Source organism: Alexandromys fortis, unplaced genomic scaffold (genome assembly GCF_014885135.2).
Source record: "Alexandromys fortis isolate MF-2015 unplaced genomic scaffold, M_Fortis_MF-2015_v1.1 scaffold_58, whole genome shotgun sequence".
NCBI lineage: Eukaryota > Metazoa > Chordata > Mammalia > Rodentia > Cricetidae > Alexandromys > Alexandromys fortis.
Window position 1 is genome coordinate 3,541,778 of NW_026067940.1, and position 24,409 is coordinate 3,566,186.

The 24,409-nt window shown below is 49.5% G+C and overlaps 2 protein-coding genes across 2 annotated transcripts in view; both read left to right on the forward strand.

The window, feature by feature from the left end:
• The window catches only part of Rnpep (arginyl aminopeptidase), a 21,062-nt gene extending 6,848 nt beyond the window's left edge, over nucleotides 1-14,214 (forward strand). The window contains exons 4-11 of the mRNA XM_050147785.1: nucleotides 3,545-3,661; nucleotides 4,272-4,507; nucleotides 8,615-8,728; nucleotides 9,504-9,616; nucleotides 9,797-9,905; nucleotides 11,330-11,554; nucleotides 12,789-12,931; nucleotides 13,766-14,214. Of these exons, the coding sequence (XP_050003742.1) occupies nucleotides 3,545-3,661; nucleotides 4,272-4,507; nucleotides 8,615-8,728; nucleotides 9,504-9,616; nucleotides 9,797-9,905; nucleotides 11,330-11,554; nucleotides 12,789-12,931; nucleotides 13,766-13,924 (1,216 nt within the window). The 3' untranslated portion in view covers nucleotides 13,925-14,214. The remainder of the gene's footprint in view (nucleotides 1-3,544; nucleotides 3,662-4,271; nucleotides 4,508-8,614; nucleotides 8,729-9,503; nucleotides 9,617-9,796; nucleotides 9,906-11,329; nucleotides 11,555-12,788; nucleotides 12,932-13,765) is intronic.
• A 4,863-nt stretch (nucleotides 14,215-19,077) lies between these two features.
• On the forward strand, nucleotides 19,078-23,814 carry Elf3 (E74 like ETS transcription factor 3). The gene is made up of 9 exons (XM_050147850.1): nucleotides 19,078-19,244; nucleotides 19,736-19,906; nucleotides 20,312-20,533; nucleotides 20,665-20,763; nucleotides 20,963-21,082; nucleotides 21,216-21,305; nucleotides 21,466-21,582; nucleotides 22,354-22,549; nucleotides 23,045-23,814. The coding sequence occupies exons 2-9, from the start codon at nucleotides 19,744-19,746 to the stop codon at nucleotides 23,157-23,159; spliced, it is 1,122 nt and encodes a 373-aa protein (XP_050003807.1). The 5' UTR covers nucleotides 19,078-19,244; nucleotides 19,736-19,743; the 3' UTR covers nucleotides 23,160-23,814.
• The last annotated feature ends 595 nt before the right edge of the window (nucleotides 23,815-24,409 follow it).

The window sequence follows — 24,409 nt, forward strand, 5'->3', positions numbered from 1 at the left end:
TTAAAATTTTAGAATCATTTGCTTTTTAGCTAGAAAAAAAATGTAATCTAGGAAAAAATAAATTACACTGTTCAAACACAAAATAAGCAATAGAGAAGCATAACAACATATATATACATACATACACACATATATATGTGGCATATATATATATATATGCCACATAGAAAGGATTTCTAAGTGAGACTCCCACTTGATCCACTAGGCTGGACAGAGATACAGCACACCTCTGCAGATGCTGCAGGGCTTTTCCCAGGGACAACTGGATCTTGAGGGTACTAACCTAATTTACTTTAATCCATTGATAGATTAAAAAATTTGAACAGAGCCAGGCTGCGGTGGTGCACGCCTTTAATCCCAGCACTCGGGAGGCAGAGGCAGGTGGATCTCTCTGAGTTCGAGGCCAGCCTGGTCTACAAGAGCTAGTTCCAGGACAGGAACCAAAAGCTACAAAGAAACCCTGTCTAGGGGCTGGTGAGATGGCTCAGTGGTTAAGAGCACTGACTGCTCCTCCAGTGGACCCGGGTTCAATTCCCAGCACCCACATGGCAGCTCAGAGCTGTCTGTAGCTCCAGTTCAAGAGAATCTGACATCATTATACCAATGCGCATGAAATAAAGTTAAATAAAGTTTTTTTAAAAAAAAAAGAGGAACTGGGCGTGGGGTGCATGCCCTTAATCCTAGCACTCCTGGAGGCACAGGTAGGAGGGTCTCTGAATTTCAAGGCCAGCCTGGTCCACAGAGCTAATTCCTGGACAACCAGAGCAACACAGAGAGACCCTGTCTCAAAAAAGAAACAAACAAAACCAAAAGGCATATGAATGACTTACAATGGCAATGGGAATATGTCAGGCTCTAAGCATATCATATAATAATGATTCTTTTGAACCCTTTGTAATAAATTGACCCAAAAGCCTATCAAACAAGGTAACATGATCCGTTTAACTAGTGATGACGATGGTTTGGGGAGGTAGCTTGGCTAATAAAATGCTTGCCTTGCCTTCGTGAAGCCCTGAGTTTGATCCCCAACACTGCACAAGCCAGGTGTGGTGGCACAGCCCTGCAGTCACAGCACTTTCGGGGTGGAGGCAAGAGGATCCAAAGTGCAAGGTCCTCCTCAGCCACACAGTGAGTTGGAGGGCAGCCTGGGCTACATGAAGCCCCGTCTCAAAGAAACGAACAAAAAGAAGTGAATTAGTGTTGATGATGTCTTCCTTCTCCTGTCAGGCGGACAGCCCTTGTTCTCATCCTAGGGTCCCGTGCTGTATATCAGACACAAGGGTCTTGTCACTGCATTCCTCCTGTCCCAGGCTGGACCCCAAGAGCCCCTTTGTGTATGATCCCTCCTGGTCTTTACCCTGACTCAGTGGGGTTGGTGATATTTGTATCTGCTTGTGGATAGTCAAACTGAGGCTGTGACTAAAGACTTATGTAATTTTGAGGTGCAGGCCTTGGCTTCAGGAATGCTGGAGCTGTCAACGCTCTTGGCCCTAGCCATCTCAGCCTTGACTTTTTTTGACTGTCTTCTTACTGGTACTGGTGTTTCTCCCTCTTCTCCTGTTTCCTGCCTGTATTCTTTGGTTGGTTGCTTGAGACAGAGTCTTCCTGCATAGCACAGCCTGGCCTCCAACTCTCAATCCTCAGCCTCAGCCTCCCAAATGCTGGGATTACAAGGGCCAGTAAGATAGCTCGTTGGGTAAAGGTGCTTGCCACCACGCCTGATAATCTGAGTTCAACCCTTGGGACCTATCTACCCAGTAGAACTAGAGGACTCCCCCACCCACATTGTGCTGAGCACACATGTGCATGGCACATACATATCATACAGTCACATAAATACACATAATAAAAATTTAAATGCTAGTAGTATAAATGTATACCACCTTGCTCTCTATGTCTTTATTTTTTATGAAAAAATTTGAATTATAGAAAGTTGAAGGGACCATATGTTAAACATTGTAAACACACCTGTTTGGCCATACTAGTTTTATTTATTTATACATGGGCTTGTTTTTGTTTATCCTAGATTTTTTTTTTTTTTTTTTTTTTTTGAGACAGGGTTTCTCTGTGTAACAACCTTAGCTGTCCTGGAACTTTCTCTGTAGACCAGGCTGACCTCAAACTCACAGAGATCTGCCTGCCTCTGCCTCCTGAGTGCTGGAATTAAAGGCGTGTGCCACCACTGCCTGGCAACATCTACATTTATTTGTATGGGTTTGTGTGTGTGTGCATGTGTGTGTGTGCATGTGTGTGTGTGCATGTGTGTGTGTGCATGTGTGTGTGTGCATGTGTGTGTGCATGTGTGTGTGCATGTGTGCACACATATGCATGCATGAGCACGGTGATGCACATGTGGAGATCAGAGGATAACTTGCTGAACTCACTTTTCTCTTTCCACTGTGTGGGTCTCAGAACTCAGGGCATCAGGCTTGACAGCGGGTGCTTTTAACCCCTGAGCCATCTCTCTGGCCTTGTTCTAGACCCTTTAAAGGTCAGTAAATCATAGTGCCCTCTGAGGCGTGAAGCCCACTCTAGCTTTACTATGAAGTAAAGGCACAATACCATTTGGCACCTAAAAGAACTGGCAACTTTTCCATTAGTATTTATAGGTTTCTCTCAGAAGACAGTTTTTTTGTTTTTAGATTTATTTATATTTTTAGTATGTACCGATGTTTTGCCTGTATATACTCCATGTTAGGGTATCAGATCCCCTGGAAATGGAGCTACAGACAGTTGTGAGCTGCCATGTGGGTGCTGGGAATTGAACCCAGGACCTCTGGAAGAGCAGCCAGTGCTCTTACTCCCTGAGCCATCTCTCCAGCTCCTTAGAAGACAAATTTTAATTCCAGGTATTCCATTATCAGATTTTTGTTTTGTTTCTTTGTGTGTGTGTGTGTGTGTGTTTGTGTGTGTGTGTGTGTGTGATAGGTCTCATTGTGTAGTCCTGTCTGTCTGGCTTCCCTGGAACTCCATGTAGACCATGTTGGCTTGGAATTCACAGAGGTCCACCTCCCTCTGTCTCCCAAGTGCTGGGATTGAAGGGGCGCATCACCACCACACCCAGCTATTATCAGAATTCTTTCATCTATCCTATAAATAGGAAGAAGGAAGTGAGTCACATTATGAAGGCCTCTTATATTCTGTGTTTTAAAGTTGCTACTGGTTTAATTTGTTTTGAAATTTGTCTCACTCTATAGCTCTAGCTGTCTTGGAACTCTCAGCAATCCTCCTGCCTCAGCCTCTTCAGTGCTGAGTTTTGGGCCCGAGTCATATGTTCTGTTTTATTTCATCTTCACTCCTGCAGCACTGAGTTCAGTGTGGAAGCCATGGATTTCACGTCTTGTCTGGAGAAACTGACTGGCACCTCCTCAAGGCGAGCTTAGATTCTCATACCCAGCTGTGATGAGCAGCCTTTGGGGCTGAGTGACTGGCCATGTGACCACATCGCATTGGCTCAGATATGGGACCAAGGATGGTGTTCTGCAGGTGGCTCATGTAGCTGCAGCAGCATTTTCTAAGCATTCTTCTGCCTCTCTTTGCTTAGGAGCCGGGTGTGGGCAGAGCCCTGCCTAATTGAAGCTGCCAAGGAAGAGTACAATGGGGTGATAGAAGAATTTCTGGCAACGGGAGAGAAGCTTTTTGGACCCTATGTTTGGGGAAGGTGTGGTATCAACTAAATGATGTGTTTGTGAATCTGAGTTTCCACCTTCCTGGGGCTGCTTCTTTCCGTCTGTCTCCTAGAACAAAGCTTTCCTGTCCCAGAACCCTGGTCGGGAGGAAGCAAAGAGGAAAGGATGAACCAGGCTCTGAGTGGCTGCTAACGGGATATGGGAGGAATAGTTTTTGAAGTGCTGCCAAGCTAGAGGTGGGGAGAATGGAGAAACCCAGGGCCTTTGTGAGCATAGCTTTCCTCTTTGTGGGGGGGTTACTTAATCTACTTCGAGCTGCAGGCTTGAAGATGCAGGCTGGTCTTCATGACCCCAAGTTGGCCTCCAGTGAGGTAAGTATGATGGAGGTGAGGGCATGCTCACTGCGGAGGAGAGGGAAGCAGGGCTTGGCTGCCTTTAAGAGAACAAACACAAAGGCAGGGGAGCTTCCTGGGGAAGGACCCAGGAATACAGGGGAACTTCCTGGGGAAGGGCTTCACTTTCAGCCCTGGACCTGAGTTATTCTGTCGCTTTAGTGGCTGCAGCCCTGGCTCTGAAGAAGAAAGGGATGTGAGGTCTTCTCTGAGGAGTCTGGGCCTCCTGTGACCTCCGGTTTCTTGGCAGGTACGATTTGCTCTTCATGCCGCCATCCTTTCCGTTTGGAGGAATGGAGAATCCTTGTCTGACTTTTGTCACCCCCTGCCTACTGGCAGGGGACCGCTCCTTAGCCGATGTCATCATCCATGAGATCTCCCACAGCTGGTTTGGGAACCTGGTCACCAATGCCAACTGGGGGGAGTTCTGGCTCAACGAAGGCTTCACCATGTATGCCCAGAGGAGGATCTCTACCATCCTGTTCGGTAAGGCGCTCTCCTTCTAAAGCACCTGGCCCCATTCTTAGTGCCATCTGCTCCTGTGATTTCACGGTGTAGGTGGGCATTGAAGGGAGGAGGAACTTAGGCACAAATCTCAGGTGAAGGACCTTCAAGGGCTAAACCTACTTGGAACTTTTTTGTTTTTTAATTAGTTAATTTAATGTATATGCGTGATCATATGGTATGTGAGTACACCTTTATGCCAGAAGAGGGCACCAAAGTTGGGCCCTCTTCAGTCCCAGCACTTGGGAGGCAGAGGTAGGAGGAGCTTTATGAGTTCGAGGCCAGCCTGGTCTACAAGAGCTAGTTCCAGGACAGGCTCCAAGGGTACAGAAAAACTCTGTCTCGAAAAAACAAAACCAAACCAAAACCAAAACAAAACAAACCTTAAAAGCTTGAAAAGCTTGGCTGCTGTCTCATTAATGAATTAATAAGATTAATAAGAGGCTGCTGTCTATTATATGTTCTAAGTAGTAGAACAATTATTATTATTTTAAAACAAGATGTTTGGCAAACATAGAAAAATATAGATTTGTAGTTTCAGCATTCAATACCATCAAAAATATAGTCTATTTACTTTCTTTCTTTTTGGTTTTTCGAGACAGGGTTTCTCTGTGTAACAGCCCTAGCTGTCCTGGAACTAGCTCTTGTAGACCAGGCTGGCCTCAAACTCACTAAGATCTAGCTGCCTCTGCTTTGCTGGGATTACTGCCCAGATTTGTTTTCCTTATTTTCTTTTTTTCTTATGTTTTTAAAATTGTATGTAGAGGGGACTGGAGAGATGGCTCAGTGGTTAAGAGCACTGACTGCTCTTCCAGAGGACCTGGGTTCAATTCCCAGCACCCACATGGCAGCTCACAACTGTCTGAAGATCCAGTTGCAGGGGATCTGACATCTTCACACCAATGCACATAGAATAAAGTTAAATAGACCATAAAAAAAAATCTTTAAAAAAAATTGTATGTAGGGCTGTGTCTGCTTGAGGGTCAGTGTACTCGAGAACAAGTGCCCTTGGAGGTCAGAGGTATCTGGAGTAGACTCAGTTTTGAGCGGCCTGACATGGGTGCTGGGAGCCAAACTTGAGTCCTCTTAAAGACCAGAAATCATCTCTCAACCCCTTTTAGTTTTTGTTTTGTTTTTATTGGTTTTTGTTATTTGAGACAGCTCTCGCAGGGCTGGCCTGGAATTCACTGTGTAGACCAGGCTGACCTTCAGTTCATATAGACCACCTCTCTACCTGCCTTTGCCTCCTGAGTCCTGAGACAAGAGGTCTGAGCCATGACACCCAGCGCTTGGTACATTTTTGAGTCAGTTCTTGGGCTGAGGATACAGTTCATTTGTTTAGTTGGGAAAGGGCTTGCCAGGGTTCAGTTCAGTTGGGTTCAGTCTCCAGAATTGGGGGCAGAAATCACAGGCAAGGTCCTGCTGTGTAAGGCTCTTCTGGTCTGGAACTTACTATGTAGAAGAGGCAGACTCAGCTCTCCTACCTCGACCTCCCATACTGGGACACAGCTATGTGCCGTCATGCCCAGGTCCGTTTCCATATGTCAGTATGAAAGATTGAACATCTATGGGTCTTGTTTGTTTCTATTTTGCATCCTTGACTGGCTTGGAACTCACATAGAACAGAGATCCACCTGCCTCCGCCTTCTGAGGGCAGGAATTAAAGGCATATGCTATATATATTATTCCTGGCTCACACCTATGGCTTTAAACCATGATAATATTTTTTAAATAACTCGTACTGGGCGTGGTGGTGCACACCTTTCAACCCACTTAGAGGCAGAGGCAGGCAGATCTCTGTGAGTCTGAGTCCAGCCCGGTCCACAAAGCAAGTTCCAGGACAACCAGAGCTGTTACACAGAGAAATTCTGTCTCAGAATAAAACAAAAATATTTTTAATTCTCAAAGAAATAAAATAAACAAAATAAAAATAAAATCATTAAAAAAATTTAAAACATTAGTTAAATTAGGTTTTAGGCTTGTAATATAGCGCCTTTGGTAGAGTGATTGCCTAGCATGCACAAGGCCTTGGGTTTGGTCCTCAGCACTGAGAGCAGGGAACTAGATATTAATCAGGTTTAATAGCTCAGTGGCTGGAGCCTTCCCTAACAGGAGTCTCTAGGTTCTGTCCCAGGCATAAAACTAGGCATGATTGTACATGCCTGTAATCTCTAGAAGGTTCAGAAGTCCAAGGCTAATGAGGCCAGCCTGGGCTACACAAGACTGTCTCCAAAGAAAAGAACAAAGAAGTATTTTGACAACCATTTTTTAAAAAAAGATTTATTTATTATGTGTACAGTATTCTCAGTATTCTGTCTGCATGCATGCCTGCAGGCCAGAAGAGGGCACCAGACCTCATTACAGATGGTTGTGAGCCACCATGTGGTTGCTGGCAATTGAACTTATGACCTCTTAACCTCTGAGCTACCTCTCCAGCCCCAGACCAATGTTTACATACACAGGTCAGTGCACACCTCAGATGATCGCAGTAAGGATGACTTTGTTAGAAATACCACCTCTGGGTCTGAACATGGCAAAGACTTCGGGTTCTTTGTGTAACAGCACTGGTCATCTTGGAAGTCAATTTTGTAGATCAGGCTAGCCTCAAACTCACAGAGATCCACCTCCCAAGTGCTAGAAGAAAAGGCATAAAGACTTTTAGTATGTTTTATCTTTTGCTTCCCCAAAGGTTTGAACAGAGTTATACTCTTATTCAAAGTACAAAGAGCAAGATTTGTTTGTGAATGTCTTTTTCAGCCACTAAGAATCCTGTGGCAGGGCTGGAGAGATGGCTCCATGGTTAAGAGCACTAGCTGCTCTTCCAGAGGTCCTGAGTTCAATTCCCAGCACCCACATGGCAGCTCACAGCTGTCTGATGCTCTCCTGGTGTGCAGATGGACACTCAAACAAAGTAGGCATAAACTCTTTCCAAAAAGGAAGAGACAAGCAAAAACAATCTGGACGTGGTGTCAGATCTCTGACTCAAGGCCAGAGGGGACTACAGGATGAGTTTCGCTTACCAGAGCTAAAGTACTAGAAAACAAAAGCACAACTTATATTTTCCCATTATGCAGAAGAAAAAAACTGAGGCTTGGGGAGGCTCAGAGTCAGAACATGTAGTAAGTGCAGAGCTGAAGAGTGTGTACACGCGTGTGCATGTTCCCAGTGTCTGTGTGGCGAAGGACAGCTCTCTGGAGTTACTTCTCTATCGTATGAATCTCGGTGATTGGTTGTAGGTAACAGGACTTGGTGACAGGCCCCTTTACCCATTGAGCCAAGTTACTCCTGTACCACACATAAACAGGGTTTCTCTGTGTAGCCCTGGCTGTCCTGGAACTCACCCTGTAGACCAGGCTGGCTCCAAACTCAGAGAGATCCACCTACCTCTGCCTCCCAAGTGCTGGAGTTAAAGGTGTGCACCACCACCCCATACTCTCACTTCTTTTCTCACTGTGTAACCCTTGATGTCCTGGAACTCACTATATAGATCAGGCTGGCCTCAAACTCGCAGAGAGCAGCTACCTGCCTCTGTCTCCCTGGAACTGGGTGAGAAAAGGCCTATTCCACCACACCCAGCTTAGATTCTTAAAGTTTGTGAAGGTGACAGTTTCTTTTGTGAGACAGGATCAGAGAAAAATATTTTAAGTTTCATAGAAAACAAGTTGTTACCTAAAAATAAAAATGAACCAAACCAAACAGTAGTGGTGCACACCTTTAATCCTAGCACTCGGGAGGCAGAGCAAGCGGATCTCCATGAATTCGAGGACAGCCTGGTCTACTACAAGAGCTAATTCCAGGACAGGCCCCAAAACTACAGAGAAACCCTGTCTTGAAAAACAAAACAAGCAAACAAACAAAAAAAAAAAAATACATTCCTGTTGGCAAAGAAAGGTTCCCCAATTTTTATGGGTCAGGTTAGCCAAACCTCTATAGCCCAAAGAATCCGAGAGTTAGGGGCTAAGTCACTTTGGTTTGTGTCACCCTGGAACATAAAGCCTTGTGCCTCAGACCCCAAGGGGACAGCACAGTACCTCTGTCAGGAAAATGCGGGCATAGCGAACTTGGGGTCTGTGGTTTGTTTTTGTCCAGGAGCTGCTTACACGTGCCTGGAGGCCGCAACAGGGCGCGCGCTGCTCCGGCAGCACATGGACGTCTCCGGAGAGGAGAACCCGCTCAACAAGCTGCGGGTGAAGATCGAACCAGGTCCAGAAGGCTCCTCTGTCTCCCCCCTCCAGTAAATTACGCTTGGAGCCCCAAGTTAGTCTGAGCCATGTGTCGGAATGCTTTCTTTGAGAAGTGGGCCACTGGCGTGCCCTGGCCAGCCCAGTCCTTTCAGCCACTAAGTTCTTAGTGGCGGTCATTGCTTGTGCAGGCGCTCTCCTCCTTTTCTCACCATCTCCTGAGTGAGGCTTCTGAAGAGTGCTAGCCTCATCTTACAGAGGACACGCCCAGGACTGGACAATCCCGTGACTTGCCCGGGGTCGTGCACCCGGCAGCTCAGAACTTCCTCTTCCTAGCCTTTTCCTTTAGTCCCATGTGTGACTAACCTAAAACCCTCTTGTACAGCGGGAGCTCGTGTTCTTTGGTGCCACTGGTTTCAAAGCTAACTGCTTGTTCCGTGGTAATTAGCTTTAGTCCAGGACAGTTGTAAAAACAATGTGTGGGAGGTTAACTGTGTAGGTGGTGACCACAGGACTTGAAAAGTCTCAGCATGTCCAGCCTATGAGTTAGCTGAAGGTTCTGCTCAAGGGAATGTGCTAGCCCCTTTGAACCACTGGACTACCTGGCCTTTTCTTAGATCCTTAGTTACTGGCCCTTTGCTCTTACCTTTGAAGTGCTATGGGAGGCCAGCGGCGACCTAGAAACCTTGGCTGTACTGCGTGCTGTGTGTGCAGTTCCGACAGTTAGCTTGTAATCTGAAGCCGAGAAGCACAATACAGATGGATGCTTACAGTCTGCCTGCTCTCTCTTCTGCCAGGCGTTGACCCCGATGACACCTACAACGAGACCCCCTACGAGAAAGGTTACTGCTTTGTCTCATACCTGGCCCACCTGGTGGGTGACCAGGATCAGTTTGACAAGTTTCTCAAGGTACAGTCAACTCTCCGTGAGGGGAGAAGGACAAGGAACAGATAAAGCGGCTGGGCCAGAGTGCAGGGGTAGGGGCAGGGGGCACAAGAGGTAAGGGGTCAGAGAGGGCCCGAGAGCTGGGGGTGGCGCTCTGCTCCCCAGGATGGTCGGAGAAGGCTCCAACCACGTCCCTCCTTACAGGCCTATGTGGAAGAGTTTAAATTCCAAAGTATCTTAGCCGAGGATTTTCTGGAATTCTACCTGGAGTATTTCCCCGAGTTGAAGAAGAAGAGAGTGGACGCCATTCCAGGTGAGCAGGGAAACTGGACTGCTGGCTTCCCAGAAGTAGCAGAGAACGACGAGCAAGGTGAGATGGGAAAATATCAAGTCATAGGTTCCTGTTGGAGCAGCATTTGGAGAGCCAGCCCAGGACCCTAGGCTGCGGAGGGGCCTGGGGAGGAGTCCCACGGTAGCGCACATGCCTAGTGTGGACAAGGCTCTGGGCTCAATCCCTGGAAAGAATGGGTTGGCAGGGACTCTGACTTCCTGGGTTGACAGTGTGGCTCAGCTGGTAGAGCACCTGCTTGTCATGTATGGTAACCTGGGTTTGACCCTCAGCTCCGAAACACAAAAGCAAATGAAAAGCCTGTTTTTAAGTTGAACTTAAGCCCGAGGCAGCCGATAGGCGTAACTTGAAGTCCTGGTTTCCGTGGCAAGTTCAAGTCAAAGCATAAAAAAATCAAAACCTTTGGGCATGACTATGACCCCAGCACTTGGGAGCTGGGGGCCAGAGGATCACAGTGAGTTCAAGGCCAGTGTGAGCTACATGAGACCTTGTCTCAGGACCAAAAAGAAACAGAGATAGGCTGACTTCTTGGCCTTTTCCAGAAGATTGCTGTAACCTCTGCTGCCCAAATCAGAAGCAGGACAGCAAGAGGGGCCATCACCTCTGCCCTGAGCTCACGGTGAGATCTCCTTAAGCCCTGTGAGCAAAGAGAAATCCTGGCAACTGCTCTGACGTCAGCAAGGGAGGCACTGCTTCCTCAAACAGAGAGGATGTCCCCGCTGTGACCCAGACAGGCCATTAGACACACCCCTTGTCGGGATGGGAACTCTGAATCACTCTGGTTGGTTTGGTGAAGTTAGTTTCAGCCTTGGTTGCGCTGTGCAGTTGGTTGGAGGCCCAAATTTCAAGGTCATGAGACTGTAAGGAACAATAGTTAATAATTACTGTGTGCTTACTATGCACCAGGTAGTACACTAAGCTTTTAATGTGTATTTGCTCATTTAATCTTCACAACTGTCAACTAAGGTGGGGCCTAGCACCTCCATTTTACAAACAATTGAGGCGCCAAGAAGTAAAATAACATGCTGGTGGCCTCCCAGACAGTTACGGCAGAGCTAGGATGGGCAGCCAGGCTTGGGGCCCTGGTGCTTATGCACAGTGCTGTGGTGATGGAGAGACATGAACTTGACTGCAGCTAGGAGCCGTCTGTCACCTGGACAGGATGTTAATTTTAAAGTAAAAACCAGTTTCACATAGAAGCAGGCATAGCTCAGTCCACTGTGGCAGCCTCCAGATGCCATCCTAGCTAGGAGCCTGCTGGAGCAAGCAGCACCAAGTGTTCCCGGGATGATTTGGAATGGGGAGGGTACCAGCCCAGGGAATTAGGGAATTGCTCGGGCTTGATGACTGGTGGGAGAGTCCTGATCATGTCTTCTTTTACCTGGAAGGTTTTGAGTTTGATCGATGGCTGAACACCCCTGGCTGGCCCCCCTACCTTCCCGACCTCTCCCCTGGGGACTCACTCATGAAGCCAGCTGAAGAGCTGGCCGAGCTGTGGGTGACCTCAGAGCTAGACATGCAAGCCATTGAAGCTGTATCCATCTCTACCTGGAAGACCTACCAGCTCGTCTACTTCCTAGATAAGATCCTGCAGAAGTCCCCTCTCCCACCCGGTAAGGACCGCGGGTTACCTCCTTAACCATGCTGAATCCAGGCTTCTTGGGTGCAGAGCTTCATGTCAGAGGCCAGAGCGATTCAGAAGCGATCCTGCCTCTTAGAGACTCTGATGTAGAAAGGAGACTGGTTCCTCATAGGAATACGTCACGGAATGGTACAGGTTAATACATGGTGTCACTGGGGTCAGATTAAACAAAGCCTGGCGTTCATGAAGACTCAGGTTCTGCAGGGCTCTCCATAAGCTGTTTCTGTTAGACCATTTAATCCTCATGGTTACTCTGTGATGAAGACACTGTGATCTTAATCCCCAGGTAATAGAAACTGCTTCAGAAAAGCACCGCTGATCCACGCAACTGATAAATGGTTGGGCTAGGATTTGAGCCTAGTCATCCAAACTCTTTTTTATTTAAAAGTTATCTTAAAGATTTATTTAGTTAAGAGTATGTGTGTAGCCGGGCGGTGGTGGGGCACACCTTTAATCCCAGCACTTGGGAGGCAGAGGCAGGCGGATCTCTGAGTTCGAGGCCAGCCTGGTCTACAAGAGCTAGTTCCAGGACAGGAACCAAAAGCTACGGAAAAACCCTGTCTCAAAAATCCAAAAAAAAAAAAAAAAAAAAAGAGTATGTGTGTATATCTGTCCCATGTGTGTGAGAAAGCACAAAGGCCAGAAGAGGGAGTTAGATCCCCTAGAGCTGTGGTTACAGGTAGTTGTGAACCTTCTGATGTGGATGCTGGTAACTGAACTTGAGTCCCTGGGAAAGCAACAGGCACTCTTAACCACTAAACTATCTCTCCAGCCCCAGCATCTTACCCACCGGTGCCTTGTTGTTGCTCAGTCAGAGATAACAGTCAGCAGGTCCCGTGAGAGTCACCTTTTAGCACACTGTGGTTTGCATCCTCAGAATCATTAACTGAACATGCCCAGGTTTCAAAGCTGGATCCAGATTTATTACAACAATGGAGGAGAGATCGTGGGGGAAGAGCAGAAAGTCTAGGGTAAAATTAAGGGGGACTAGAGCATCCCCGTGCCAGATACATCAGGATGAGCGATGCTAAAGGTAGGGGAGCCTCCTTGATGTTCTGGCCAGTGCTTTTTGAGAGCACTAGGTTAGACACTTAGTGACAGAGAGCCTTCTGGGAGCTGGGTGGTGGTGGCCTCACCCTCAGGAGGCAGAGACAAGTGGACCTCCTCAGCTGGCCATTAACAACCCATTGCTTTCTCTTTTCTAGGGAATGTGAAAAAACTTGGAGAGACATACCCAAAGATTTCAAATGCCCAGAACGCTGAGTTACGGCTAAGATGGGGCCAAATCCTCCTTAAAAATGACCACCAAGAAGAGTTCTGGAAAGTGAAGGAATTCCTGCAGAGCCAGGTGGGTGATCGCATCTCTGGTCCCCTCACAGACTGTGGACCTTGTTATCATACCTGAGGTCTTCCTGAGGGGGTGTGAGAGCCCGGTTGGTCTGCACTTCAGAGGAAGTGGGGTCTGGCCTCTAAGGGCCCTCCTAATCATTCTGCTGTTGGTGTGATCCCCTGAGGCTTTGTCCTGGGGGAAGAGAAGTTGCAGGCCTGGGGAGCTTTGTGGAGATGAGCTGGTGAAGCCAAAGGGAATGAAACTGGGCAAAGGGCAATGCAAAAGGACAAATGAGGTGAGTGAAGGGTGAGGTCCCTGCTCTCTGGAGGAGTTCTGGGACTTGGTTCAAACACCAGTGGATCCTTGTGAGAGACTCCACTGAGCATCCTCTGACTCCAGAGCAAGGAGGGACTGATTGGATCCAAAGCAATGCCCAGGTGGCTTCCTCTGTAGTACAGGCTGGGTGAAGAGGGGACTGCAAGTCCATGGGAGGTTTTTTGAGTGATCTGGCCGGCTGCCAAGCCCCCAGGTCTCAGGAAGCTTGCCATGCAGCTGCCATACAGTTACGTGAACTTGACTCGGGGTTTGGCTTCATTGTAGATGGACCTTACATGCTCTGGTTTTCTATAAATAACTGCCTCCAGCTTTCAAAGTTTGCAGTCCCTTTGTGTCAACCCATTTCATGTGTTTGTGCTTGTAGATGGTTCCTTGTTACCATGAGTTGGGGTTCATTTCTCTGCCTAGGATCATTCTCTACCCCCTAGAATATGCCAAAATCAGTGGTTCTGGTAGAGAAGCGCTTCGTTCCAGCCCTGACCCCACACTGAGGATAGGTGTCTGTGCTTCTTACAGGGAAAGCAGAAGTACACCCTCCCACTGTATCATGCCATGATGAGTGGCAGCGAAGTGGCCCGGACCCTCGCCAAGGACACCTTTGCAGCCACTGCTTCCCAGCTCCACAGCAACGTGGTCAACTACATCCGGCAGATCCTGGTGCCCAAGGGCAGTTAGAGGCTCCTGTCGGTGGTCTCCACCTCTTTGGCTTCAGGTGTTTCCTGAAGAATTGTTCCTTCCAAATTCAAGTTCTCAAGCCAGTGTCTTGAAGCTTCTGTTCTCTTAGATCGCCTGTCTGTCCTTTGGCCTTATGTGTCTGTGACACTGGGGTCTCTGCCTTGATGGGAACTTCTTTCTGGTCCAGAGAGTCCTGAGATTAGAAGGCCCTCCATGCTTCCTATAGCCCAGGCTGCAGAGAGTAAATTTTCATTCTTTCAAATAAACATTTTTAAGCAAAAAGTAGATAAGTTGGAGTTATAGACTGAGTCATTTATTTCTGTCTTTTGCAGGGGGGTTGTTTGTTTGTTTGGTTGGTTTTGGTTTTTTTTTTCAAGACAGGATTTCTCTGTAGTTTTGGAGCCTGTCCTGAAACTAGCTCCTGTAGACCAGGCTGGCCTCGAACTCACAGAGATACGCCTGCCTCTGCCTCCCGAGTGCTGGGATTAAAGGCATGCACCACCACTGCCCAGCCTGTTTTTTTTTTTAAAAGAGATGTTTTGTGTGTGCGTATGCGTGTGCATGTGTGTGTGTACGTGTGTGCGTGCACGTGTGCTGTGATGCACATTAGGAGGTCAGAGGACAACTTGTGGAAGTTGCTTATCTTGTGCTACCGGGTGAGTTCCAGGGAGCAGGCTGAGTGACAAGTACCCTTATCCACTGAACCATCTCTCCAGCCCTGGGTTTTGTGTTGTGTTTTTTTTTCTGGCCTGGAATTCACTATCTAGACCAGACTCAAACTTGTGGAGATCCTCCTCCATACTGAGTGCTGGGATTACAGGCAGAAGACAGTCACTGTTAAATTTCTCCTCCTGGGGTCCCCTTTGTGTCATTTGTGCTTGGTTGCCTACAGGCATAGGGTGTTCTCAGGCTTCCTTTGTCTTCCATCACATCCCTGGAGCTTTCTGGGCCTCCCCTACTGCAGCACCTCAGTAACTATTGTAATGGTTGTGGTTGGCAGGTCTGCTGATTTCCTGGCTTCAACATGGAGGCTGAAGCAGTTAGCACCTTGGGCTTGCGAGTAGGATAACGGGAGGGTTTGAAGAAACGCTGAGATACATTTGTCTCTGCTAAACGCGGACCTTTGAACCTGTCTCCAGCTTTAGCGTTGCCTTCCCTATACCGTGGTGGAGAAAGCCAGGTGGTAAACAGGACACTGTTCTTGACTCTGTACCAGCCTCACCAACAGCGGAAGCTGTGAGCTACAGGACAGGGATTTGAGGGCCCAGAAGATCGAGTAACGGGGTACTGGCAATCACTTATAAGCTGTTGCTGATCTTAGGACTGTCACATTGCCCCCCTGACCCCCAACTTTTATATCTGTCCTGTCAGCCCTGAGACCTGTCAATATCTTTGTTTTGTCTTTTTTTTTTTGTTTGTTTTGTTTTGTTTTGGTTTGGTTTGGTTTTTCGAGACAGGGTTTCTCTGTGGCTTTGGATCCTGTCCTGGAACTAGCTCTGTAGACCAGGCTGGGCTCGAACTCACAGAGATCCGCCTGCCTCTGCCTCCCGAGTGCCAGGACTAAAGGTGTGCGCCACCACCGCCCGGCTTCCACTCACATTTTGTAGCATGAGCGTCAGGAGTCATGTGTCCTGTCTCACTCACATCTTGGCTCTGCTGGAGTCCTGTGGGGTCTGCTTGTGCTCTTACAGGACAGGGGACAGCAATGCTCTTGTTACCCGCCCCTCCTGAAGATGAAGCTATGTCACTGAGGCCATGTTCAGCGTATAGGCAGGCTGCTGTGCAGGCCCATTGCCTCCCCTGCTCCGTAGCTCTCCCTGTAGTCTGGGAACCTTCCAAAGCACTGCCCTGAATCTAATTCTTTCTCACTTTTCTTCTCCATTTGGCCAGTGAAGGAATTAATGCTCAAAGGGATGGGCTGGCTATAAGGTTTCCATAGCTCTGTTTCTCTGGGTAGAGGCCCCATGAAGGCAGGGGGGCTAGCTGATGGTCTCATTCTCTGCATCTTCCTCCCCACTTTGCTCTGGAGACCCAACCAGGTGTTCTTGGGTGAAGGAGCACATGAGCAGCCCTGAGGCTAAGAACTGGTTCTCCCACATTCCAGGGTGCTTGACTGGGTAGAGGGTGTGTCTGCCTCAGGCTGCATGGGGGAGGTCCCCTGAAGGGCCAGGGAAAATCCTACCCAGAGCCCCTGGCTGCCCAGCAGCCCTGACCTGGTGGAAAGGAGCCTGTAGTTTTGAAGATGGATACTGTGGGGATGGGAGTGGGTTGTGGTCCTCGGACAGTGGGACACCTAGAAGCAAAAGGAATCACCTTTTGTTTGAGGACCATCTGAGGGGTTGATTGTCCATAAACAGAGGGTACCGCACTTGTGTGTGTGTGTGTGTGTGTGTGTTTCCAGACAGGGTCTCTCTGTATAGCCCTGGCTATCCTGGAACTCACTTTGTAGATCAGGCTGGCCTCAAACTCAGAGATCCCTCTGCCTCCCAAGGGCTGGGATTAAGGGCACCATCCCTTCCCACCAAATCCTGTATTTAAATGCAGAAGAAAACTGATTATTTAATGGCTCTTCAGGCAACAAAAAACAGCTGGAGCTGGAAGAGATCTAAGGGATTATAGAGTCCCACACCCTCATTCTTTGCTAGTTTCTGTTTTTTGACTTTGAGACAGAATCCGCTGTAGCCTAAGATAGCCTCAGACTCCATATGTAGCTGAGGCTGGACCTGAGCACATGAATTTCAGAGGCCACCATGTGCATCTTTATGTGATGCTGAGGTTATACCCAGGACTCTGTGCAAGCTAGGCTAGCACATCCCCAGCCCTACCTACCCCTTTAAAAATCAAATTGTTATCATTATTAGTATTTATTATTATGGGGCGCATCCATGCCACCTGTGCATGTGGAGGTCAGAGAATAACAGTGGAATCGTTTCTTTCCTGTCTTTACATGGAATCTAGAGACTGAATTTAGCCCATCAGGTTTATGCTGCAAATGCTTTTAGCCATTGAGCCAGCTTGCCAGCTCTTTGTTTTTGAGATAACATTTAGTCTTACTAAGTAGCCCAGGCTACCCTGCAACTCAGTGCGCCCACCTCAGCATTTTGAGTAGTTAGGATTCTAGGCACATGCCTCTGGTTGGGACCCCTCCCTTGTACCGACACGCAGAAATTGACACGATCTCTGACCACCCACATGCAGATGCTGAAATATGAATCTCCTGCCTCCTCCTTGCCCCGCTGGTACTTCTACTCAGGGATTGCTAGCAGGGTCTGCCAAGCCGGTCCTTTGTATTTAAGTCCCCCAAGAGCTATTGATTACACAGGACTCAAGTTGGTGGCCAGAGGTACTGCATGTCGGACAAAGGCCCCAGCAACATTGTCATTTCCCTAATCCAGTGGCCTGAGCAAACTATTTACGAAGACAACTGTGCATCATTGTTTTCTTTCTATTTGTTTGTTTGTTTTATGTAGACAAGGCTTGGCCTCAAACTCACAAGGTTCACTAAGGCTGGGAGTGCTGCGACTAAAGGCATGCACCACCATGCATGTCCAACACTGATTCTAAATATTTTAAAAATTATATTTATAGCTAGGTGTAGTGGCACACACCTTTAATCCCAGCACTGAGGGGACAGAAGCAGGTGGATCTCTGAGAGTTGGAAGCTCGTCTGGTCTATATAGTGAGTTCCAGGATAGCCAGGGTGCCAGAACTATATAGAGACCCTGTGTGTGTGTGTGTCTCCATAGATAGATAGATAGACAGATAATAGATAGTGTGTATTTGTGTGTGTGTGTGTGTGTGTGTGTTTAGAGGGCACCACTGCAGAAGTCAGTTCTCGCCCTTTATCATGAATAGGACACAGGTCATCAGGTTTGGCAACAGGCACCCTAACTCCCTGAGCCATCTCTCAGCCCTACATTGCTTATTGGATGTTTTTGTATGAAAATTGTTATGTTTAATACATTCTAGTGCTAGTTAGGGCAGTTTACATCTTTAATTCCAGCGCTAGGGCCTATCTCTTGAGTTTGAACCCCTATGTATAGACCATATGTATAGACTCCTATACATAGTGAGACACTGTCTCAAAAAACAAACTATTCTGGGAATATAACCCATTTGTAGGATGCTTGCCTAGGAAGCTCTGGGTTCAACTTCCAGCATCTCCTTCGTTGTTGTTTTTTGTTTGTTTTCAAGACAGGATTTCTCTGTGTAGCCCTGGCTGTCCTGGAACTTACTCTGTAGCCCAGGCTGGCCTCAAACTCATAGAGTGGCCTGCCTCTGCCTCCCGAATGCAGAGTTTAAAGTCCTGTTCCACCCGGCCTCCGGCTCTTTCTTTCTTAAGTGTCTGGTAAACAGTATATTAACATACAACAGTCCCTTTTTGTCAGTAATAACGCAAGTGTTAGGCTTTTGACCACTAGAGGGCAGCAGGCAGATACTGATGGACTTCGTCGGGAAAGGTTAAGCCTTAGCCACGTGAACTCCAGCACCTCCAGCCGACCTTAGGGAGAGAGCCACAGGCACCATGTTAGACCTTTGAAGGTCTAAGTGCCTGGTGTTTCCCGCCGCAGCAACCATCGTGCTCGGGAGGACTCCAGACAGGCAAAGTGCTACCAGCTCTGTGGCTGGCTAGACCGACCGGCTGAAACCACGCTGGAGCGTGAATGTGGCCCAGTGTGATGCCTAGTCGCTTCAGCACCCCAGTTGCTGTGGAGAAAATCCTTGAACCTCTGTAACTTTTACTAGGCCGTTTTGTTCCCAGACCTCTTTAGACAGTTAGATGCAGCCGTTCTGACCCAGCCACCGGCTCAGATTCCTCGCCTTGCTTTCTCCTTCCTAGTCCGGCCCTGGCCAGGTCCCTAGGAAGAATTTCCCCGCCTAGATAGAGGCCTAAAAACCAGATGCCCACCCCAGCAATGTTCCCGCCACCTGCCCAGTCCAGTACCCAGGGCCCAACCCCAGAGGGTGCGGAATGACAGACTCTGACAATCATTAAACAAGCCAGGCCTGATTTCCCAGCACCGCCTGCTAGGATCTGGGCCAAGTGGCACGGAATATGCAAATCACCTGGGACCGGGAGCCCAGTCTGAAGGAAATCCCCTGCATCCAATAAGCCACCAGCTCAGGTTACAACTGGGGACGCACACTGAAGACCTGGCGGGGAGGAGCCAGGCGCCACTCTATTTAGTGAGGGTGGGGGAGCGCGCTGGCCACACTCATCACTGCTACCTGGCTGAGCCTTTCAGCCGCCTAGATTTCTTCCCTTCCTGTGGCCTCAGAAGCCTGCTCACCCGCCTGCCACATCGAACCCTGACTCTCGGTAGGGTCACATTCCCCAACTCTGGCCCCGGGAACCGTCCAGTGGATTTACAGTTCTAAACTTAATTACTCCAGCTTGGAGCTTCCTAACCTGAGTGTTAGGGCTGTTGGGGGTGTTCCGGGACTGGTCAGAGACCAGGTCAGTGTCTTGGAGGGACAGGGTGGCTTCTTTAGTTCAAGGGTCCAGGTGATTTGTGGAGGGAGCCTCAGCAGAGTTTGTCTCGTGGTTCCATCCTGCTTGAGATTATTTTTAATTTTTTTGTTGTTGGAGCGGAATCTCCCAGTTTGGCGCCCGGCTGGCCTGGCGCTTCTAGGCTCAAGAGATCATTCAGCCTCAGCTTCTCAAGTAACTTTCTTCAGGGGCTTATTGAAAAGAGAATATGACTGTTTACAGCAACACCGAACTCCTTCCTGCCTCTTGGCTGTTGCTGCCCAGGCTTGGCCAGAACTGAGTAATGGAAGTGCCCTGACCAACTTGTCTCCTCTTCCCAGGGGGCCTCATGGCAGCCACCTGTGAGATCAGCAACGTTTTTAGTAACTACTTCAACGCCATGTACAGTTCAGAAGACCCCGCCCTGGCTCCCGCTCCTCCATCGACTACCTTTGGCGCCGAAGACTTGATGTTGACGCTTAACAACCCCCAGATGTCGCTGGGAGGTCCAGGTGAGCACTGTGCAGCGGGGTATCTGGAGAGACAGCACACTCGCCTGAGAGGCTCTTAGCTCAATGGGTAGGGAGGAAGATCTCCAAGGGAACCCCCAGGCTTGGGGCTGGGGAGGATTTATTCATTTATTTATTTGAGTAGTGCTGGGGCAAGAATCCAAGCAAGACCTTATGCATGCTAGACTGTGCTCCCAGCCCCTGTGAGAAGCCTGTTATGGCTGAGGTGGCGGGGAATAGAGGGACTGTCACAAACGACAGAGGAAAGCACTGAAACCGGGGGCATCGTGACTGTGACTATTATTACCCCCCCCTTACACCGCTATGGGAGGGGAGGACCCCAGACAAGATCCCAAAGGGACATCAAACTGGCCTGTATTGACCCTCTGACTGCGCTCCTCCTTTCAGAGAAGGCGAGTTGGTCAGGGGAGCAGCCCCAGTTCTGGTCAAAGAGCCAGGTTTTGGACTGGATCAGCTACCAAGTGGAGAAGAACAAGTACGACGCCAGTTCCATCGACTTCTCGCGATGCGATATGGACGGGGCCACCCTCTGCAGCTGTGCCCTTGAGGAGCTAAGACTGGTCTTTGGGCCTCTGGGAGACCAACTCTACGCCCAGCTTCGGGACCTCAGTAAGTCCAGGCCAGGGCAGTGAATAGGGAGGATGGGCCTTGGGAAGGACGAACTCCGGGCGCCTGGCTGGAGGGCACAGCCAGCGAGCCCTTGCCCGAAGTGGTGAGTGACCCCTTCCTGCCTCCGCCAGCCTCCTCCAGCTCGTCAGATGAACTCAGCTGGATCATCGAACTGCTGGAGAAAGATGGCATGGCCTTCCAAGAGGGTCTAGGAGACTCGGGCCCCTTTGGTGAGAACCCATTTTATTTTATTTTATTTTTTTTCTTTCTCCAGCTTGTCTTGTCCTATCCGCAACCCTTCCAACGTGCTAGATATACACTCTCTCAACTAGAAAAAAACTCGATAGCCCGTTCTCGGGGCTTCTGGGTGGTCTCTCTTGTCCTTGCTGGTCCCCTGGGCCTCTCTAAGCTCCAACTTATTTTTCCCAGATCAGGGAAGCCCTTTCGCCCAGGAGCTGTTGGATGATGGCCGCCAGGCCAGCCCCTACTACGGCAGTAGCTATGGCCCTGGAGCGCCCTCCCCTGGTAGCTCTGATGTGTCTACTGCAGGTGAGCGGACTGGCCATGCCTCAGTCTCCCTTCTCCAAATGTCCCAGAGTGCACCTAGTTTCCAGAACGATTACCTGAATCTGCAGACAGGGTAAGCTCGTCCCAGCACTCAAGTTGACTTCTCCACCCCTAGGAACCGCTACTCCCCAGAGCTCCCACTCCTCTGACTCCGGTGGAAGTGACTTGGACCTGGATCTCACTGATAGCAAGGTCTTCCCTAGAGGTGAGTTGAGGGTTGATCTTGGGGGGGGGGGCGGTCCTGTTCCACAGCGTCCCGCCACTCTGTCCTGTCTTCCTCTCTGCTCTACTGTGGTTTCTATAGAAAGGCTTCCCATTGACACCTTACCCTCACCTTCTTTTGACCTTCCAACCCCTTCCCGTAGATGGCTTTCCTGACTATAAGAAGGGGGAACCCAAGCACGGGAAGAGGAAACGGGGGCGCCCCAGAAAGCTGAGCAAAGAGTACTGGGACTGCCTAGAAGGCAAGAAGAGCAAGCATGGTAAGTTACAGGGGCTGATGGGACTGTGGGCGGAGCTTCTTACCTTTGTGAACAGTTGGGAGGCTCCATGGCGTTCTATCACCTCATTACAGAAGAGGGGAGACCAAGGATCCTAGGGGGAAGCTCACAGAGAAAATCCAGGCTTCCTACACACGCCCCTGTCTTGCTTGACGGAGCTTTCTGGTGGTGAGGAGGCAGCTGGTGGGCGCTCAGACCGGCTCAGTCCAGTGGGCTGGGCTGGCTGGGACTCCAGGCACAGCCTGCCGAAGGGGCCTCAGGCTTTGTGTGTTCCAGCTGCTCTGAACCACCTGGAGGTCACCCCAGGTTTGCTGCGTTTGCCGCCTCTTTCACAGGCCTGCACGTACGCAGTCATGGCCTGCTTTCATTCTTGTCCCGAGGGGATGGTTTTTTTTTCCCCCAGGAAGCTGTTCCTTGGTCCTCTAGGCTACAGCCAGCTCTCTGTCCCCATGTGTGCCAAGTTCCCACCAACGTTGGTCCCCATTGATCCATGAGCCACTCAGAAAGGAGTATGTGTGTCCATCTTAGCCAGATGTTTGAGCCTTAGAGAATTGTGTGCTCTGTGCAGTCTGCCTAGCACACGGCATTTTGGAGCAAAGAAGGCAGCAGCCACTACAGTGGTTCTAAGAGGACCTTGCCCAGGAAGTCTAAAGGGACTATCCACTTGGCTCTTAGCATTGGGATAGGCGAGGCCAGATGGCCTGGAGGAGAGGGGCACCCAGGACTGATAACTGAGGGAATCTTCCCTTGCAGCCCCCAGAGGTACTCATTTGTGGGAGTTCATCCGAGACATCCTCATCCACCCTGAGCTCAACGAAGGCCTCATGAAATGGGAGAACCGGCATGAGGGTGTGTTCAAGTTCCTCCGCTCAGAGGCCGTGGCCCAACTCTGGGGCCAAAAGAAAAAGAACAGCAACATGACCTACGAGAAGCTGAGCCGGGCCATGAGGTAAGCTGGGGGCTGTCACCCGTCATCTCTCAGGGACCTCTGTTTGAACTCTGCTGTCTTCTCCTAGATTACCCGCGACGAGCGTGAGGGCCCACAGGGCAGAGTTGGCTCACTGGTCAACCGAAGTGTGAGGAAAGCGTTAGCCAGACACCTGAGCACACTTAGCGTCAGCTAACACATCTGTGTTCTCTGCAGATTTACTCTCAGACACTTGGAGAGTGATAGAAAGAGCGGTGTATTTGCAGTGCAGCCCCCTTGCCCCTTGTGGCAGGGGCTGTCCTGACTAGTTCAGCATCCCTGAGCTCATGCACCTTCATGAGAAGCCCCAGGCCGTAGCTGGAAGGCACAGAGAAGCTAATGAAGAAACAGGTGCAGGGCCATAATTACAAACCAGTGTGGCCACAGCAGGTGGGATGAAGGCAGGCTCAGGGCAGCAAAGCCAGGGGAAACCTCAGGCCACAGCAAGTCCCCGCTGACCACCGTCTTCCCACCCAGGTACTACTACAAACGGGAGATCCTGGAACGGGTGGACGGCCGGCGACTCGTCTACAAGTTCGGCAAGAACTCCAGCGGCTGGAAGGAGGAAGAGGTCACAGAGAGTCGGAATTAATGGTCAGGACCTGGCTCAGACACAAACTCAAACTGAAGCCATTCTGGAAGGACAGGCAGGCCGGAAGGCCCCCTCAATGTGGATGTGTTCACTGTGTTGCTGTGGAGAGGAGGAACCCGGCAGGTGTGTTGTATCCTGAAGTGCCTGTGGCCTCTCCTCGCCCACCTTTTGGAATTACAAGCCTCAGGGTTTGAAGTGACCTGATCGCTGACTCTACAGCCGGGACTCCAGCTCCTTCCAGTCCCAGCACTGACTGCAGAAGAGACCCACCTGCAGATGCCTGGGCTCAAGCAAGGAGGCTGGGGAGATCCGTGGGAGGAGAGTGCAGGGGTTGTGTTCTCCAGCCTTCCTTCCTGGATTGACTTCCTTCTCTCGGTCCAGTACTCAGGCTCCACAGGCGGGGGTCCGAGCATCCCTAATTTATGTGCTATAAATATTGCAAGTGTACATAGAGAGCTATTTTTTCTAAAGCATTCCCCTCCCTGCTCTTCTCCCACTGACTGCTGCTGGCCAGATTGATTGTTCTAGGTCTCCTAACTAGACCAGCGTGAAGTGGGGTGGTGATGCCAGACCCCTCAAGATGGGGTTCCTGGATCCCTTTTCCTGTGAATGGAGGCTTAGACCTCCAATAAAGTGCCTTCTAGGCTTTTTCTAACCTTGGTCTGAACTGTGTGTTGAAATTTGGGGCTACGGATTGGGTGAGGCGTGGAGATGGGAGGGAGAAGAGATAAACATACAGAAGATACGGGGAGGCGGGGTATGGATTTCTGTAGCTGGAGGGTTGATTGGAGGCTGAGGGGAAAGCAAAGAAATGGGGGAGGCTGCTCCCTACTTCGAAAGCACTCGAGGCTCCACGCAGCACCAACCACGTGCTCAGTGACCTTGGCCAAATCTGTTTTCTTCAGGGCTGCTCCTCTTAGAACAGAGTTTGGATCTGGTGTCTTCTCAGAAGTCTAGGATAGCAAGTCCAGCCTTGCGCGCAGCAGCCTTTGCACTCCAGCCAATTTGGCTGCGTGCTGAAGATCTGTAATCTGAACCCTAACTTTTTGTGACTGACATGAAATCACAGATATGATCTTGTAAAGTGGAAAAGCAAAACAAAATGGAGATGAGCGCTTGATGACAGAGAATGGGAGCTGATCACTGTTGATAGCCAAGTCTTTAGCACCGCCCCTCCCCTCCGCTTAGTCTGATTCCATCCCCTCCCAGATAGAGATTATCCCTTGTAGATGCAGAGACAAGATTCCATA